The sequence below is a fragment of the Prionailurus bengalensis genome, chromosome C2, assembly GCF_016509475.1.
Source record: "Prionailurus bengalensis isolate Pbe53 chromosome C2, Fcat_Pben_1.1_paternal_pri, whole genome shotgun sequence".
In the NCBI taxonomy this organism is placed as follows: Eukaryota; Metazoa; Chordata; class Mammalia; order Carnivora; family Felidae; genus Prionailurus; species Prionailurus bengalensis.
This window is the reverse complement of record NC_057350.1, coordinates 98,834,800-98,855,717: the sequence shown is the minus strand read 5'-3', so window position 1 is coordinate 98,855,717 and position 20,918 is coordinate 98,834,800. Positions and strand designations below refer to the sequence as shown.

General features: G+C 39.4%; 1 protein-coding gene across 1 annotated transcript in view; it reads right to left on the bottom strand.

Moving 5' to 3' along the window:
• WDR49 (WD repeat domain 49) overlaps positions 1 to 12,368 on the bottom strand; it is a 142,514-nt gene extending 130,146 nt beyond the window's left edge. The window contains 1 exon segment of the mRNA XM_043594969.1: positions 11,749 to 12,368. Coding sequence (XP_043450904.1) covers positions 11,749 to 11,910 — 162 coding nt within the window. The 5' untranslated portion in view covers positions 11,911 to 12,368.
• Between the last annotated feature and the right edge of the window lie 8,550 nt (positions 12,369 to 20,918).

Genomic DNA, 20,918 nt, shown 5'->3' with positions numbered 1-20,918 from the left:
TCACCAGTTGGCTGCTGAAAAAAAAGTTCTAATAAGCCTAAACGTTCACATACTTGCTGGCAAAACAAAGCAATACATTTTTAAAGCAGACACTTCCTTCTTTTAAATTCTGCCAACTTTTAGAAATGCTATTTATATTTATTTTTTCCTTAACTTTTTCCTGTAGCAATATTTTTTTAATTAAATAGGGAAAGAAATTTTTTCCTCTTTATTCCCTGCTCTGTAAATAAGGATTTGCCCAAGATAAGAATACAAGTGCCAGTTAAAAACTATGGAGAGACTGACAATCCAATTTCCTCAGAAATCTAGGTATTTTCTCCCATGTCAAAGCTAGCAGTGGGTTAACATGTCACTGACCCAAAGTTCACTGCCACCATTCACTGGTGAGTAATGAATCCTGCGAACTAATGCCAAAATGTGAGTTGGCATGGGGCGCCTGGGTGGCTCGGTCGGTTAAGCGTCCGACTTCGGCTCAGGTCATGATCTCACAGTCCGTGAGTTCGAGCCCTGCGTCGGGCTCTGTGCTGACAGCTCAGAGCCTGGAGCCTGCTTCAGATTCTGTGTCTCCCTCTCTCTCCGTCCCTCCCTTGTTCATGCTCTGTCTCTCTCTGTCTCAAAAATAAATAAACATTAAAAAAAATTAAAAGCAAAAACAAAAACAAAATGTGAGTTGGCTTAGGCAGATATTTCCACCCACCCATCCATCCATCCATCCATCCATCCATCCATCCACTGATCTATTCATTAATAAATATATATTGAACCTGTACATCAGACAAAGTAGCATGGGGTAGGTTTATTTATTCATTCATATTCATATTCAACAGATAATTATCAAGCAACTGCTCCATGCCAAATACTATTTGAAGCATTTGGTATCAGCTTTGAACAAGACAAGATGCATGATCTTCAAACTGAATTTAGCATTTACGCATGTTGAAAATATTCTATAGACCAGAAACCTTTCCTTAGTTTGAAAGCTTTATTTTTTTTTTACTTCCTATCATTAAAATTCTGCAATGCTTTTTTTTTTCTCTACATGAAAAATAGTTTCTAATACGGTTTCAGAGTCTCATTTTCTCCAGAACCTGCTAGTTTTATCAAGCATTTCACCCAAAATACTATTTCTTCTTGTCAAATATTTGGCATGATTTGGGGGTAATGTTCCATGACAGCTGAATGAGTGTGCACTATCAAAATGCATTCTTTCCTCCATCTCTATAATTAAATTTAAAATTAACATGCTGCTGTCTCATGCTGCATTCTGTTGCACTTGCCTCAATTTCCCTTGGTTACGAAGCCTATTGGTTATGAATATGTATTAGCGTTTGCTGTCAACCCTTGTGAACATCTTCTGGAGCAGAAGATTAGATATGCTATTTTAAAACAGATGCATCAGTTTAAATCATCGTCTGCTATGTTCACCTACCAACTTTCATGAGAGACTGAACAGCACAACAGGAGACACTAGTCTGCCAGCCAAGGTTCATATTGCCTTTTTTTTTTTTTTTTGGCTTGCTTCAATGAATTTTAGTTTTAATTTTCATTTACAGGATGATATCAATGATTCGAGGGCTCACGAGTCTGGACAGAATTAAAATCTTGTGACTAACAAAGACACAGGTAAATCGATGCCTGAAAGTACCAGCTACTTCTGCCCAACCAAACTCTGCACTTCATATCCTCTTTCCAGAAAACTGACCTCCCAACCTGCATTTACCTGCCTGCGTGATGCCCTTCCCTCAGATTGTGGCTTTGACTTTACTTCCTCCAAGAAGCCTTCCAGGAGGCCCTTCCCCTATGTGAGCCATATGCTCTCCCAGTTCTGCTCTTTCCTCAGAGCACGGAGTGATTACAGAGCAACTGCAAGTTTACTTGTTGGCATATACCCTTCTGTGAAGGAAGGTCAGGGTCTAAGTGCTTTTCAAATCCCACAGGGTAGACATTCAATAAATACCTGTTGCAAGAATGAGATAATGGATGAAAATATTTTTACCGTCCTCTTCCATACTGCGGAAGAGATGCTCATCTGTTTTACCAGTAACAGCAAATTTCAGAAGGAGATCATAGTAATAAACAACGGTCAAGTTATAGGAAAACACTGTGTAAAATAATGTTGGAAAATTCGAAACAATTCTAAACGAAGTTTAGGGTTGTCCACCATGAGAAAAGGGACGGAAATGGATATCAGAAGACACTGAGCAATGTTCTGGCTTTGCCCACAAGTCAAATGGAGCTGGACAAAAACAAATCCCTTTGTTTTAGATTTTTGTTTCCTCTCATGTAAAATGAAGGCAATAAAATAGGTCTCCACAGTCTGTCTCTTAATGCTAAAACTCAGCGAAAGGAAGCTGGTGGAGAAACATTACTTAGTAGAAGCTCGAAGTATTTATAAAAGGCGTCACTTTTAAATTCAGCATTGCTTAAATTCAGCGTTGTTAGAAACACATTTAGGAGAGTACCATGGAATTTTTAGGTTATTAGATATGCTGACATTTTAATGACATTTATCTTTGCTCTGAATTACGATACAGATAAGGTGCCCACAAGTCATCTGCTATGCTCGTCCTGCTACAAGTAAGATTCTATTTGTCCGTGATTGAGACCTCAATACATATTGAAACACACACATTTTTCATTTTAGAATATGATTTGCACGGTTCTGCAATTTTCCTTTTTCCATTGAACGGTAAATCCTGACAATTTCATATGCTTGCCTTATTCTTTTTAATAGCTGAGTAGTAGGAGTATACTGTAATTTCCTTATCTATTCATTTATTGACAAATATTTGGGCCATTTTAAATAGTCCATCTTACTGACAATATTAAAATGAATTACAATGAATATTCTTGTACATAGATTTTTTTTTATGCACGTCATAATTCATTTAGGATAGCTGATAGAATTGGAATTGCTCATTCAAAAAGTACACATTGGATACATTTTACATTTGATATGTTCTGGAAAACGGCCTACCAAAAAAGCTTTGACAATTCAGTCTTAATAATAGTACCCATTTCCCTGATTCTTTGCCAACAATATATATCGGGAATATATCTTTGCCAAGCTGATGAATGAAAAAAGATGTCTTCTTTTTTTATTTGCATTTCAAATCAAATTCCTAATGAATTTGAATATCTTTTCACATGATTAGGAGCTATTTGTGTGGCATTTTGTCCTTGAATGCATAAAATATGTAGGCATAGTTATGAAGAATAGAACTATATGTGATATGGGGATGTGCATTTATGGGCAGAAATGAATAAAAAAATACATTGGAAAGATGCAACGCAAGAGTAGTTAACTTGGGGCAGAGCAGTGGCTGAGGGTGGGCCGTGGTAAGAGGGCAATTTCATGTGTGACTCAACTTTTTACAATGAGAATAATGTTTTCCTCCTACCTTTGTTTTAATAATAAAGGGACTGCTAAATAGGAATCATAAAAATGAATGAAATTGTATTTCACTGGCTATACTCTCTTCTTCTGTTGGCTTCTCTCCTTTCAACTTCCAGGAAATAACCTTGCTTCTTTGTTTATTGTATCCACTCCAGTTTCTCTACCTCCTTGAAAAATTTCCCTAAGATCTGTCTTAGACACTCTGCTCTCTTCTCCAGATATCTCATCTGCATCCATAGTGTCCACCCTCTGGGATCTATTGACGTCGCACTGACTTCTCTCTGCCTGCCAGATCCTTCTACTTGGTTTTAAATAATAGCATTGTACTTAGTCAGGGCATATGCAATTAAAACAACAAAAAGAACATACAGAAAGCTACAAAAAGAGGTGGACAGAAACCTGGGAAGGTGATAACCCAGCCTTGATGGTGAGAGAAGACTTTCTCGAGAGGGAAGTATGTAAATATGAAGTATGAGTATGAACTTGCTGGGAAATTGTGGGGGAGGGGGCAGGAATATTCCAAGCTGACACCAGCATTTGATAGGCCCTAAAATAGCAATACTGTTAAATCATTCAAATAACTAAAATATGACCAGCATGACTTAAATAATTTGGGTAATGTTACGGTGCTGGATAATTTTGTGACTGATATGTTGGAACCATAAATCTAGACGAACTACCTGTGGGGAGGTGGAAAGGGATCAGATGAGGAGATAAGGATTCCCCTGAAAGGAATAGATGTTACGTATTCTTTACCATCCCAGGGAAGGAATGTAGAAAAATAGGTCTGAGACTAGAGTGAAGGAAAATATTTTCTGGCCTCCAGGCTCTATTTTCTGAAGAAAAATATTTTCTTCAACCTCCGGGTAGGTTTACAGAAAGAGTAACCTCTTTGCCATATTAATGTAACCAGAAACAAAGAAATGGAACAAATCAGAAGGATACCATGAGAAGGGTCCAAAACAGCATTGCCCAATAGGACTGTCTGCAATGATAAAAACATTGTATAAACTTAATTATCCAATACGATAGCTATTAACCACTTGTGGCTACTGAGTACTTTAAATATGGCTGGTGCTTGCGAAGAACTGAACCTTTCATTTTATTAAGTTCTTCTTTTTTTAATTTTCACTTTAATTTAAATAACCACCTGGGGCTCATGGCCACCATATTGGACAACGCAGGTCTGGAGCAATGTGGCAACCTGGCCTCAGAAGTGTTGAGAGAATTAGAGAAGAACATGCGCACACGTGGAAGGGGAAGGAGTAGAGGAAAACAGTGCCCCTGGTAGTCCTCAGCAGAGAATGCCAGTGCCCAGAGAGTCCAGATTTAATGGAGGTCATATATCCATGAGATGGTGGTAAGACACGATGAGGGAGGAAAAGACTCTGAGGTGCTTGTTGAAGTGTGAAGCAGAGCCTTGGGAAAAAGTTGGAAATCACCAAGGGACAATCCAGAGACTTCCTGGGGTGGTAGGTTGTGTTATCACTGAGTGTAATATACTTGGTAATGAATGACAAATGTGCAGTAATGGCACACGTTATAGTCCTTCGGTTGCCTGTTTTATTTTTCTTTTTTAATTCTCAAGAAAATTGAAAAAGTAGGCCGTGCCCTTGGTCTACAGGTCTGGCTAAGTTGATGCACCACAAATGAATAGCAACAGGCACTGTATTGTCTTTCTCTCACCTTTATAACAAGTTTCTTGGTTGCCTTCTCTGCTCCAATCCTGGCCAAAGCTCAAGGTTAAAATATTTGTTCACCTAAAGCATTCTTCACCACCCTCTCTGACCCGGATCAATTTTTATAAGCACCTGCTCCAAAAGCACACAGAGAAATGGGAAAGGGCATGAAGCTGTTAGAACTCATCACAAAATTCGGCACAAAGTCAGCAGCGTTTAAGAAGGCTGATTTTTCATGTGTGTTGACAAACTACTTGCTTTTGTTTTGGTGATGACATTGTTTGCTAGCCTCAACCATGAATTCTAGCAAGTCAAACAAAACCTCCAAAGAATGTCAGTCATTTCCAATTGTACCAGCTGCAGTGGTGTTGGATTTGCTTTGTGTTATTACTTTACTGTTGGGTGAGCGGTAGGGGAGACCCCCCCTGAGCTTCACTGATTTCCTGCTGCCACCAAAAATGGGTTTTTTGATTCCACTAAGAGAGTTGAGGTAAGAAATGCTCTGACCTACTGCCTTTGTTTAGCAGGTCATGAATTGACTGAGGTTGCTGAATGTACAACGTACTATATAACAGAGTTCTAGATTAAGCTTTACCTGTTTACCTTCTCATAAGCCTCCATTGAGATGCCTTTATTTTATTTATTTTTTAAATTTTATTTTATGTTTATTTTTGAGAGAGAGAGAGAGAGAGTGTGAGCAGGCGAGGGGCAGAGAGAGAGACACACACACACAGAATCCAAAACAGGCTCCAGGCTCTGAGCTGTCAGCACAGAGCCCAACGTGGGGCTCAAACCTATGAACCATGGGATCATGACCTGGGCTCGAGTCAGATGCTTAGCTGACTGAGCCACCTAGGTGCTCCATAAGATGTCTTTAGAAAGGAAAAAAATAATAATAAAGTACTAAATTATTCTTATTTTTCCTTTTTTTCTTCCACCTTTTCTCTGCATTGATTTGATTATTATTTGCTGATTGTACGTTAATCCCAAGTTACGAGGGCTGAGCGCCTATGTGTTATTAACTTAACGTGGTTGGTTTGTTAACCAAGTCCTTATCCTATCGGATTCCTGTTCCTTACAACAACATCCCACAGCGTTGCCTTGTGGCCAATGGGAGCCGTGCCATACAATGGGCTGGAAAGTTGACAATCTGTCCCTGGGTCCTGGCTCTGCCCCACGAGGTAATTCAGTTGAATATTTTTGCGCTTCATTCTTCTTGTGTGTAAATGGGAAATAAAAATGTCTACCCTGCCTACATTCCAGGCTGGTGAGAGGATCAAATAACATGATGCCTATAGAAGTGCTTTATAAAATCTTATCATACTTGAAAGATAATAAATTTTTATTCATCATTTTCACCTCCACTGATTTCCAGAAAGAGTTTTAGTTCAGTTACAATGAAGGTACATAGGTGGTTAGACCATTAAAGCAAAGATAAAAGAACAGGGGTCATATAATGAAAATAGCAGATAGCTGTTCCAGAAAAATCTACATTAAGAAGAGTGGTATTAATTGAACACTAAATTCAAACCTGGCAATTAAGGCAAAACACAAAACATTGTTAGGCACATGAACTCTCCTTAATCTATGAAAGGAAGCATGTTGGTTTATTAGGAGAGACAGAACTTTTTCTACCATTAAACTCTAAGGATTGGGGATGAGACTATTTTCTGGGCACAACCTGTGTACATAACCTGTGTTCCAGCTGCCCTTGCAGTTGGGATGCGTCCGGGATCCATGAAAACCTTCCACATGTGACCCTTTTTGCTCTCACTCCTGCTACTAGCTTGATGTGTGGCAATCACAAATGGTGAGAGATGGATGGAGCCCGGGCACCTGAATCCTTACCTGGAGCTGCCCACCAATTAGAAATATCTACTTTCTAATTTATATGAGCAAGAAATAAACCTCTAATGTGTATGAGCTATTATATATTTTACAGTGTGCACAAGCTATGAAAATACAAATTGTCTAATATGGAACTTTACTGGATAACATAATATAGAGTTTTTAACTATCAGTTTTACCTAATTTTTTTTTTTAATGATCTTCCTGAACTGTCTCCTATTTTGTCAGAGATAAGCAAAATCTAATAGTTGTAAGGAAAGGGAATGAAACAAAGATGGGGGATTTTATTTGTGTTTAGGATAGTAATGCCTGGAGTGGAAAAGAAAGAAGCAAGAGACAAGAATTCTTCTGGAACATGAGATATGTCCAAAAAGGCCTGTCCACTTGGGGACCTTAATAGTGAAGATACAATGAGCAATGAAAAGGCTGAGAGAAGACTGGGACCTTATGGAACAGGGAGAAATCTTGACGGATTAGAAAGAAGGACAAATAGGGGTGCCTGGGTGGCTCGGTCAGTTAAGTGTTTGACTTCAGCTCAGGTCATGATCTCATGGTTCGTGAGTTCGAGCCCCACGTTGGGCTCTGTGCTGACGGCTCAGAGCCTGGAGCCTGCTTCAGATTCTATGTCTCCCTCTCTCTCTGCCCCACCCCTGCTTGTGCTCTGTCTCTCTTTGTCTCTCAAAAATGAATAAATGTTAAAAAAAAAAAAGACAAAGAAAAAAATAATTAAAAAAAAAAGGACAAATAAAGCAAAGGTAGGAAAGACCTAACCCATTTTTCCATATTCCCTTAGAGTCTACACTGCCTGGCAGGATCTCAGAGCCTTCAGCTTTGTCCTGTCGGAACAAGGAAGCATCATTCATAGGCTCAGCTGTAGAATCTGTCTATAGGCAGACTCTTGCGAATTTTATAAAGACGACCAAGAATAAGGATAACATAAATTCTGTGGATTTAATCGTTTTATTACATCACAAGCACAATTTTCAGGAACTGTGGAATTGCCTTCTGAACTTCTCTGATGTTTCGAGACTAAGTTAGCACAAGTGTACTGTGCACATTCCATTTACCCCCAAGACAGGTTTGTTCTGAGAACCTCCCTGAACATCTCTGGGGATGTTAAAAATTCTACTAGGATTTTTGCTATGCTTTTCTCAATGTTTTATGCTTTGAGCATAAATAGCTCATCTTTTGCATGTGGTTTAGATTTCATTTCTAGCTATTTAAGTGAAAAATTTAGCAGGGCTGGGGCAAATAGCGGCATGGAATAGACAGGATAGGGCCAGTCCCTCATTCTGGGCCCACAACCTTGGCCAGAACAGAAGTTCCAGGAGATGATATACAGACACAGCTGCTGTCAGAGGTAGGTGGGGACCCAACCCAGTGAGTCCAGCAGGGGTGGGCAAACCATAGTCCCAGGCCAAACAGGCAGCAGGGCATCCAGGACCGAAGAACAGAAAGTCCTGGCATGTAGAGGTCAACAATGTAGAATTCAAGGGAAGAAATACTCAGAAATTTACATAGCCAGACTCTGAAGAACCTCAATATATAACAGGTCTCAGTGGGGCTTTTCCAAAATTCCATTTCCCTTGGACCATAATTTTCACTTATCTGCATTCCTCTAAAATCATCAAACCACAGCCATCTTTTTCTACATAATAGCTATAGCTTTTGAAGTATCTAAGAAAATGTAAAATATGGTGGACATCAAAATAATATGAATATCCAGAGACCATGTCATTTCTCTAAGCATTGCAAGTGCTACAGGGAAGTTTGAGTAACAACCATTTTACAATTCTTTGAAGAATACAAGTTTCATTCCATTCAGGTTGATATATGGCTTTTTGGACACCATCACTTGAAAGAAAATGAAATTTCTAGTACTTCTATCCAGGTAATTTCTTTGTTCTAAAGATGGGGATCGATTTAAAATAAAATACAATAAAATTAAAAAAAATAAAGATGAGGATCAAGACATCAGTTAAAATCTTTTGAATGCCAATAAAATGTGAAATAAGAGGTGAAGAATGATGCCTTTGTGCACTTCTATGTGAATTTGTCTTTGCAACTCACTGCTTCCACTTCCTACAGCAACTAAAAGGAATGTAAAAGCATAGTTGTGTTATTCAAAGTTTAAATCCCTTTAGGAAATGTAGGAGTTAGAATCAGGAGAATGTTAGAGGCCATGTGATTCAACGTCTACTCCCTGAATAACACCCATGTTAATTGAGCACTTACTCTGTGTCAAGCACTCTTCCAAGTATTTTTCAGATAACAGCTTATCTAATCTTCACCACAAATCTGTTGTCCCCCACGTTAGGAATAAAGGAAAACCAAGGCCCAAAGGGTTAAGTAATTTGCACAAAGACATACTGTTAGAGGCAAAACTGGGATTTAAATCCAAGAAATCTGATAAAAGAGCTTACGGTTAGTGACTCTGAGTCATTTATACCACTTTACAATACATGTAAGCATTACTTGCTTCATTCCTAAATGTTACTACTAAGATGTATACGGTGTGTATATTTCATTTGGAAATACAGGTGAAACATTCAATATGCAATTCAAAGATCCAACTCCCCATTTTTCAATTAAGGATATGGACTTTATCTAATATCTGACAAATCTTCAGCCCCAAATAAGCAATCTGTGTACAAAAAAAAAAGAGGAGATAAAGAGATCTAGTGACAGAATCTTCACATTTCCAAGAGCATGTCTTTAATGGTTGGACTACAAATCACCACCTTTAGAGTTCCATGTTGCAGGACACTTAGGGCAATTTGTCCTTTTACAGCAATCTACACCTGTGGCCTGTGGGCCTAACGTTCATGACAGATGGACCGAACTCCAGTGAAATTATCAAGTGTATCATCCTTCTCTCAGTATCCATGCTGTGTTTAGAAATCAGACTGTCTCAAGGGCCTAACTTTTAGTCCTGTTGCACATTTGCCATTGGATTATTCCATTCTGTGTCTGTTGAGTCTGTGAAAAATGGACAGACTTCATTTTCTCTGAAAAGTGTATATGCAAAGCTCAATTTCTTTTTTTTTTTTTTAACTGTCATTAGATTTTCTATGTTCATGCAAGCTCCAATTGCAATCTCTTCTCTCTCAGTAATACCTGCTTTTCCAACTGGTAATTTCAAGATAAGTGATCCAATCTTTGAAACATTTAAAGTTAAAAAAAAAAAATCTTGAGACTGATTATCCTGTTTCATTGGCTTCACTCCAGGCTGATCAGTGGTTGAAGAGAACACCCACTCCCACCCTTCGGCAGCTGTTTCACGCTTGAACACATCAACTTCAGGATGTCGACTCTCCTAACAGACCCTAGAATTCAGATTCTTTGTGTCCTAGCAGAACAAACCACCATATTTCTGTTCATGGCGGAGTCAAAGCTGTCATGATCTGGAGTTACGTTTTTCTGAATGTTCTCAAGCTGTCAAAATGTTTGCTATGTCTATCAAAATATGCCAGATCCATTTGGGGCATTGGACATGAGCAACACTGAAACTTTTCAGGCAAATGGGGTTGGACGAATAGCAAATATATGACAATTAAAATGAGGAAAGTGTAGGGCAGAGCATGTCTTTCCTACTAAATATGATGGATTATATTATAAAGAAATGATTGATATAATTGGGACATTAATTTATCACTATAGGTAGAATCTAACTGGTTATGCAAAACAGGGTACAGCAGACTTTTCCAGTAGTTAGCAACTCTTTTGGGGGGAGAAAGCTGAAGATTAAAATTTATGCCAATTACAGGCTGATATAATTGTTACATTTCATCATGCTTTATTAATTTCAAGGTGGTATTCCAAAATATTGCATGTCTGTCTCAAATTAATGTGGATACTCCCAAGCACCCTCAGAGGATCTTCTGAAGTCCTGAGAACATATTTTAGCAAACATAATGAAGTAGAAAGGAGGAGGGCTCATGTCTACCTAAATTCCACAGCACGAAAGAGCACTTCTTCGTACTCACATGAGAAACTAAAAATCATTTTGATGTATGCGGGTTACAATGCACAGCTGCAGAATTCCAAATTAATTAGCTAAGATAGAGAGAAGGAACTTATTTATTTATAGTTAAAATTCCTAAGGTCTATTTCATATGTAGAATTAAAATGAAAACTTTACATTTTGTTTCGATTGGCATTGTTCCGATAATTACCAAAAAAGTGGGAGACTGTCGCTCACACGGATCCTGGGACAATTAAGTGCCCCCCACCCCCCCAAAATGGAGTCACTTGGAGTGAAGCAGGGGAGAATGTTTACAAACTGCTTATTTGCATTTCCAGACTTCCTAAGGACAGTTGTGCTGGGAGTCACCTTGGTCCCCACTCACAACCATAACCTTTGGGTTTCCAAAACAATGGTGATCTCTAAGAAAAATTTTTTCCAAGAATTAATCCTTCCTTGATGGCAAGGATATTCAACAGCGGCAATTTTGAACTAAATCATATTTTTTGGCCCACAGAACTAAGGACTAACGTTACTCTGGCGTGAAATCCAAGCCTGATCAGTTCTTTTCAATTCCCTGTTTGTTTGTTTTTAATGTTTATTTACTTTTGAGAGAGAGAGACAGTGTGAGCAGGGGAGGGGCAGAGAGAGACACAGAATCCAAAGCAGGCTCCAGGCTGTCAGCACAGAGCCAGGCGAGGGGCTCCAACTCATGAACCACTAGACCTGAGCCCAAGTCAGACACTTAACCATCGAAGGTCTTAACCATTAAATACATAAACAATTTTAAGGGAAAAATCTGTTTCATCCTAGTCTTCATGAACAATTTAAACCCTCCAGTAATTAAGATTAAGGCTTACCTCAAAAGCACTCTGTATTTTGAGAAAGTCGCCCACACAGAGCTGGTTTTCAAGCAGGGCAGGGTGGTGGTCTTCATCTGTGGCCACACTTCCTGTTCCCCTGGGGCTCTTTGACCCCAGCTGTGGCCCCTTGTTCAACTCAAGTGCATTCTGGTCACTCATAATGGCTTCACCTCTTTTCAGCTGCCTTCAACTATTTCTACACTTTTTTGTTTTATTCAACAGGTGCCTTTGAAAACAAACCCAATTTAGCAACAGAATTCCAAAATGAAAGCACATTTCAAGGCAGACAATTAGGAGACAAAATGTTCAAGGTAGGGAGTAAAAGCCCTCAACCCCCACATGTCTTTAATTCCACAGTTTACTTTCAAAATCTAAAATCGAATCCTTTTAGAACACCCCTCCTTATATTCTGTTTAATCTGGCTTGATTAAAAATGGATAAAGCTTCCCCCCATGTTTATACCAACCAATACAGAACGCAGCTTGTAAATCTCCTTTGAAACGCATTTAAAAAAGCAACTTCTCAAAACTTCTTTGGCTAACCTTGCTTCCGTTAGCATGTCAGGGGTTTAAACTCCATTTTCTTGTGTGACTTGCAGCTGCAAGACTTCTGTCCCAACGGAGGGCTTGCCTCCGAAGGCCACATTACCAGCAATGTGCAATTCTTTGTTTCATCTGCTCCTGCTTGCCTTTGTGTGTTTCCTGGCAACCAAAGTGAAGCCAACTACAACTTTACCTAACCCTCCCCGCTCCCCACCTCCCGCCCACACAACTAATTACTGGCCTCAAGGTTTCAATGTGTGATGTAAATGTTTTTGTTTTTTTTTAAAGGACAATTCAGCTACCTTCTTTTCTATTTTATTTTTTTTTAATTTTTTTTAACGTTTTATTTATTTTTGAGACAGGGAGAGACAGAGTATGAACAGGGGAGGGTCAGAGAGAGGGAGGCGCAGAATCCCGAAACAGGCTCCAGGCTCCAAGCTGCCAGCACAGAGTCCTATGCGGGGCTCGAACTCACGGACCACGAGATCGTGACCTGAGCCGAAGTCGGCTGCTTAACCGACTGAGCCACCCAGGCGGCCCTTATTTTATTTTTTTTAATGTTTATTCATTTTTGAGAAAGAGAGACAGAGCATGAGTGGGGGAGGAGCAGAGAGAGAGGGAACCAAGGAATCCAAAGCAGGTTCCAGGCTCTGAGCTGTCAGTACAGAGCCCAGCATGGGGCTCAAACCCGCAGACTTTGAGATCATGACCTGAGCGGAAGTCAGAAGCTTAACCGACTGAGCCACCCAGGCACTGCTCATCTCCCTCCTTTTTAATTAAACTTCATTGTTCTATTATTTAGAAGTAAGTTTTATAAATATGTATTTCTATGAAGCATGTTATATATTATGAAATAATAAGATTAGCCAAAGCAAAGAGAATGACATTCTGGAATTTTATGTTTTCCATATAGGAAACCTTTTATTCTTAATTAATAAGAATCCATTCCTATCTTCTCTTTGTCTTAGTTTTATGTATCTAAAATGGGGATGTTCATCAATTCATTGAACAGAAGGGGGGAAACCACAGCATCACATGATAAGCTTTGTAATAAAACCACCTACAGTATCATCACTGGTTCAGCTACCATTAAAGAAAGGGGGAAAAAAGAAGTATTTTTGAGTATTTACCATATGCTAGGCACTACACCAAGCATTTTGCATTCTTTTGCTTGCTTAGCTTTACAACAACCCTGCAAAGCAGACGAGATAGACAAAATCACTCTCCCCACTTTACAGGTGAAGAGAAAAAGAAAATGCCAAAAGCCACAAGAGATAATAAGGTATGAAATACGGGGGATGGCTCCCAGGCTTCAGAGACTGAGCCGTAGATGGATGTCCTCTCTGCACCTTTGCAAAACTGAAAAGTTGTCACTCGGTATTTTCTCAGGTCTCTTCCAGCTCTATCATTTCTATGAGCTGGTGTTCACAAGGCTATGGTGATACACAGTGCATTCCGAAGAACACAGAGAAGGAAGCATCCTAAAGGCATTCCTACACCAGTTTTAGAGGGGAAAAATATCATTCATGCATCCATTTAATTCATCTAGCTCTCTGTCCACTGTTCATTCCAAAGACCATTTATTAAGAACCTACTGTATGTCGTGTCCTGAATTGGATCTGGTCCCTGCACCTGAGGGAGTTTTATAGGCTTGTAGGAGCAATTACCTGGCTAGTTCATCTTTCATGCCAATCCCAACCTCTTGCTGTTTCTGGTGCTGTGTTGAGAAAGATTCTGAAGTCATATCTAGGCTCAGAGGAAAGGAGTGGCATCATAGATTACAGATGTGTATCACGGGCACCGAAGGGCAAAGGGGGGGCGTGTTTACCCCAGGTTGGCCTTTCCTGATTTAGACCTTCACCTAAGCTAGGAAAATGTTTTTAAGCCCTAATATTATAAATTCCCCTAAGCTGTCTCAATAGGAACAAAATAGTTCTTTTTGCCATCCTAATTAGAAAACTAATAATAGTTTGGATCAGCTGGACCAGTCTCATAAATGTTTGTAAAATATTTTATAGTGATGTTCTGGAGAGTTGGGCTTTATCCTGGAAGAGACACTAACGAGGGAAGGCTGAGGAAACAGAAAAACCATTCTCTGAAGCTGCACCGGGAGAGGTAGGTACCCCACTGGCTAACAATGCAAAATTCTCTAATTATTCTTAGACAAACTGCCTGGCCTACTTAGCTGCCATCGAGATGCAGCTCTAAACGTTTTCATTAGTCAAAACAGGAAAGTATAACGAGCAGCTAATAAATTACCGCAGAAGTTAATCAATCGACACAGTTTGGTTAGGTAAAATTACGGCGTGGGAAATAATTCTTGATCGTAAAGTCTTAAATGGCTCTAACCTTCTTAGTAACTGTGTGGTTAATTTTCAGGTTAAACTTCCACAGCACTGTAAAATCCATAACTAGCCTCTTGACTCCGCTGAAATTTACCTTCTTGCTTGCCGGGAATCAATTATGATTGTGTGAAAACCTGCCCCAGGCCGCCTCCAATGCCGGGCTCTGTGGGCGAACGCCCAGTGATGAAGACAGTTTGAGTCAGGAGAGCAGGAGTGGACGTTTGAGTCAGCAGAGAAGGCTGGTGAGCTAGGGGACACCTGCTCCCCTTCCCTGTGGGGACCCGCCAACACTCGCCAGCCCCGTGGAGCGCTCACACGTGAAAGGGTAGAGCCAGCGGAAGCGTCCACTGGCCTGTGCTTTCTTTGGAACCTTGGGACTGAATCATTCTCCCCACCGAACACGCTCTCCTAAGTGTGCTTACGTGACGCCCCGGTCCAGCCTGTAACTTATACCCACCAGTGTACATGTGGGCTTCGCCTTTCCTCCAATCCCCCTTCCTTAGTTTGCCCTCCCCTCACACTGAAGCCTATCCTTACCGACATTCTTCATCTTTGCCTAGAATTCTCCCTGCACCTCCTCATTTTGACAGAAACCGGCTTTCCCTTACCAACCCAGTTTTCCACCAGACTATCCCACGTGAAGGCTGTCCCAGTCCCCGTTGCACGGGCACAGCAGAAGGGTGTCTTCTCCTGGTATCCTTGTTTCTTGACCCCATGCCTTCCCAACATGGCCCAGCGGCCCAACACCCCGCAGCTCAGTTTAAATAACAACCTCCTGCCAGAGCCTGAGGGAAAGCACTGGGCTTGCCTTCTGCAACTTTTAAGTCCTCAATAAATATTAGCTTCTTTCCTTCCTTGTTCCTGATCCTCCCCGTTTGAATTAATTACTCCTTCCACTCTGCAACCACAGCATTTTGTTTATACTTTAAGCACAGCACTTTTTCTTTCTGCCTTGCAGTCTAATTAGTTGCCTGTGTATCTCTGTCTTCTACTACATTAACTCTCTAAGAACAAGGATGATACCTCACTAATGCTCGAGACTTACATTGCCAACACAGAGCTTCGCATAAGCCACACAGCCGTACAGCAATGTGTGCTCATTTGTAAAATGGGATGGGCAGAAAGTGAACTTGACCCATAGCTCTGAGATGTCAGGGAAGGATCCTGGGAATGGGTGACACTGAATCAGAAACAGAAGCAAAATTCCATGAGAAATAAAATGAGTGAGGGAAACAAAGGATTGAATCTTCAAAGCACTTAGAATAAACCAGTTAAGTGCTTTTGCAACAAAGCATTTTTTATACATACAGTTTCTGTGTAAGATGGAAATGTGTTGCAACCCTGTTCCATCCCAGACACTGCTCTAGGTGCCAGAAAAGCAACGATGAATGAGACACACGCACCGTTGCTCAGAGACACAAATAATAGTAAAAGGTTGGTTTTAAATTAATCCTATCTTTGGAGAAAGCAGGTCTTCAGTGAACTCTTAGGCAATGTAATGTTTGCCTCTTGATCTGCTGAACAATGTCCATAGTAACAAAACCGTATTTTCATAATAGCATTTCTCAGACTGTTCAAGTATTTAAACACTGAGAAGTCACAAAATAATGATATCCTAAAAGAACTAAATATATAATTTTGCAATAAATTGCATGTTATAAATTTATAATTTGGCAGTGGCAGCCAAATTAAAAAATATGTGGAAGTGAAAGGTAAAATTAAGAACATTCTAATTATTGACAAGTATTTCTACCACTTGAAAAGGTGCATTCTACCACTGTGCTTTTCTTGTGTCAGTAGACACATAGGATCCAATGAAAGGGATATTGAAAATCACTGCTTAAAAATATTCTCAGGTTCAATGTTTTTATGCAAATTTGAATGGGTGTTTCCAACAGCTAATCACTTTTGAGCACCTCTTTGGTTTAACAAACCCTTCTCCTTGAAATGCGTCCATGCCCAAAGTACATGTGGGCTGGCTGTCTGCACAGCTTTCACTGGGGAGCCACTTTCTGGGCAATTACTCTGAACTAGGTTACCAAATTCCTTTATGTTACCTCTCTCAAAGGACACTGCATTTTATTCTACAAGGAGCTTTAGAACAGTTTATCAAAGTCACCTTGGTATCGAACACTTGCATCCATGTATAGAACCACTAACACATAGTCATAAAATCATTGCCATGAAAGGAGTGACTGGAAATCCAGTAAACATTTATTGATTTTCTCTTTGAAGAAAGACAGAAAGCAAGTGGGTTGAAAATGAAAAATTATTGAGTTCCAACGACTGTTAGGCACTTTCACAAATGTTATTTTATTTAAACCTCATTATACGCCTGCAAGATACTTAATATTTCTTTTTTTCTTAATGATGGAACTGAACAAGATTAAGTATCTTGCCCAACCTTACACAACTTATAAATTGCATAACGTAATAATACCATGATATGGTCTCTGCTAACACTTCACATCGATTATTTCATTTAATTTACTTTGGTATCCTTTGATATGGGCACTATTATGGTCATCATCTTATAGACGGATAAGCTGGGACTTAGATGGATTAAATAAATTACCTAAGATCACCCAGCAAAGACGTAGAGAAGTTGGAATTGAAAACCCAGATCCTTTTATGTATTCCATAGTATAAAGCCATGTGCAGAGAAATCTGTTAAACACCAGGGTGATTTCAAATCCAGTTTGAAAGCTGAGAGGTATAAGAAGTGAGGAGATGGAAAGCATATACTAGGTAATGAAGTCAAAGGAGTTTAGAATTTGGAGTCAGAACACCAGGGTCACGTCTTGGTTCTCTTACTTTCAGACCCTATGATCTTGAGCAAACTGAGTAATAACTCAAAATAAAGATAGCAATATGGTTTATCTCAGAATTGTTTTAAGGTTAAAATGAGATAATATGTTCAAAGCTATATATAAATCATAAATTCTGCACATGAATTAGCACTAATATCGGTACATAGTCAGAGGAAGGCAAAGTCCCTGCAAACTCAGGGAGACCAGGTAGGAGGGATTGGAATATTGTAACTGGAAGACAGAATGAAGGAAAATTATCCACAGTATGGTATTTTGTATTGAAGCTGACATTCTATAATCATTTTCATTGCTTCTAGGAAGTTCTTACATCTAAATTAATCCCAGAGAGAACAATGGCATACCAATTTTTTCGAGATTAGTTATTAAATGTAATTATTGTGTGTGTGTGTGGAGGGGGGGTGGTTATCACTTTGAAAAACATTTTCTGCCTTAGGATTGCTAATGGCAACTATCAAAGTTTTCTCTAAGAAGACTTCGTCTATCTGGTACTGTCTGAATCTATTTTTAATAATAACAGAAATAACTTTTTCCCATAACCAAAGCAGTATAACAACTGTCTGTCATAACATGACCTTCTTAGACTATTTGAATGCCTGAATCCCCAGCATTAGATGTTTTATTTATAAAGCATTAAAAACTTTATTCTAGAAGCAAAGTGCATTTTAATTCAATCTGAATGCCCTGAGTGGTTTAGTGTCAGGCAAGATACTATATACACATATACATATACATGTACGTGTACATATACATATACATACACATATACAACAGAGACAGAAGCAGAGATTGAGAGAGGAGACATGAAAGTTTGTAAGATTGCGAGCTTCTCCTATAAATTACCTCAAGGGAGGACCATGGGCAGCCACAGTGCTTTGGGTGGGCACTGATCACTAACTGGGGTGGCAGAGGCAAAATGTGGAGATAAAAGTACCTCCAAAAGGGATAAAATACGATGGGACAAGAGATCCAAGGTCAGAGTCAGGAAAGCTGGATTTTCATGCAGTCTTCACCATATCCATGTAACTCTGGACATATATTTTCTTTGGGCTTCAGTTTCTACGGTCATAAGTGAAGATAATAATTCCTACATGACCACTTCAAACACCTGCTTTGACATTCAAATGAGGTATGAAAATACAAGACAGCTTATGTTACCATGCTTATTATGTATATTGTGTATAAACTAATGTAAAATGTAAATATAATCATTATAATAATATATTTATTAGGTACCTAGCACAGCTAGCTAGCTTGGCACATAGTAAGCATCAAATAAATATTTATTGAACGAATGTGTTCTTTAAATGTGCATTTAATTTTGAGAGAGAGAGAGAGCATGCAAGCAGGGGAAGGGCAGAGGGGGGGTGGGCAGAGAGGATCCAAAGTGGGCTCCACGCTGTCAGCAGAGAGCCCAATGTGGGGCTTGAACTCATGAACCATGAGATAGTGACCTAAGCCAAAGTCAGATGCTTAACTGAATGAGCCACCCCAGTGCCCCAAATGAATGTTTAATAAATTAAAAGGAGCTCAAACAAAAAGGAATTGTCATATAATATATATATTATTTTATGTATATTTAATATATAATATATCATATATTTCATATTATGAATCATATATATTCATAGTGTATATTATATATTTCATATGTTCTTTTTTCCTGTGCCAATCTTCCACTGATCACACACACAAAGAAACAAAAAAATCCAAACTACTATGAAAAATGCTGCCATTTTACCTTTGTTTACTCTAAGAAATTCTGTCTAGGAAAGCAAAGGGGAAAAAGGCAATAAAAAGGAATTCAAAACTTATAGCAAAGTTCTGAGACAAACTGTACTTTAAAAGATTGAAAGCTGTGAGCCTGAGAGAGAATGCTGCCTCAATAAATATTTCCCGCAGAACACAGTGCTCCCAAACATGGTGCTCTGATGAAGAGCCCTAAAGACCAAGGGGCTCTATTTCTCTGCGGCAGGAGCAGGGATAGTCAAATTAATACCGGAAGGACACTCCTAAATCAAGCTGTTCCAAGTGTGCTCACAGAGAAGTCATCTTACAAAATGCAGATGGAGTTTTGCAATCATTGCCTAGACCAAATACTGTCAGAGAAAATGGATCTTAATTTACTCAACATATTTTGATTTTGTAATTTTCAAGATTCATTTTTGCCAATGTCTGAAAAACATGAGGTCCTTTAAAGACAAGCTTTACAAATATACTCTTGAATGAGGCAGGGAGTTACACATGTGTTGAGCAGATGATAAGAGTGCTGATTATGTGTGTTCATGGTCACCTCAGGGGTGAGTGTGTGTGTGTGTGTGTGTGTGTGTGCGCGCGTGCGTGCATGTGGTGTGGTGGAGGCCACTTAGCTCAGGGAAGAGTTCATGCCCCCTTTTGGGAAAATACAAAGATGGTAATGGTCTGGCAGATAAATGTACCAAGCAGGATGCTACATTTAGAGAAGTGAGTCAGGTCTCAACTAAGAGAAAAAAAATGATGTAAATTTATGACAATAACCAGCTGCATGAACTTGGGGAAGTTACTCAACTTCTCTGGTTTCAGAATTGTCATGAGTAGAATTAGAAGACTAAATCACATGATCTGTAAAATTCCCCTCCAGTACTTAGTTTTAAAAAGGGGGAGAGGGGGAAGTATAAGAATGCTCTATAGGGGCTTCCCCCCCCCACCAAAAAAAAAAAAGATGCTATGTTCTAGGTGGTATTACCGCATTCATACTGGCAGTAAGTACTTGTTTGTTTTTTTTTTTTTTTTTTTTTTTACCGATGCTGAACCCTGAACTACCAGGAACTCTTGTTACATTGCCAGTGGCGATTTTAACACTTAATGGCAAGTGGATTCTTTGAAAAGAATACAGTTGAAATGTAGTTCTTTATTGGCTTAGTTGTTCCTTTTCATACCTTGATACTATGTGCCAAGCATAGCGTTCAGCACTGGCGATATAAAGTGACAAAGCCACAGAGTGACCTGTCTCTAGTAGGGTGAGATAAATAAGTACAGGATTATCCTACAGTGCTATACTCAATAATAATCTTAAATTTTTTTTTTTCAACGTTTATTTATTTTTGGGACGGAGAGAGACAGAGCATGAACGGGGGAAGGGCAGAGAGAGAGGGAGACACAGAATCAGAAACAGGCTCCAGGCTCTGAGCCATCAGCCCAGAGCCCGACGCGGGGCTCGAACTCCTGGACCACGAGATCGTGACCTGGCTGAAGTCGGACGCTTAACCGACTGCGCCACCCAGGCGCCCCAATAATAATCTTATATAACAGCTATCAACACACACATACATAGATATTATTGCACTATTCTTACAGTTAATGTAGTTTTGAAATGTTTTCAAGCTAAAAGTTAACAGTGAAAATTTCAGAATTTGAGCTCAAGCAGGTGAAGCACCACTGATGTCCTGCTGAGTTTATGAGGACAAGCCTCC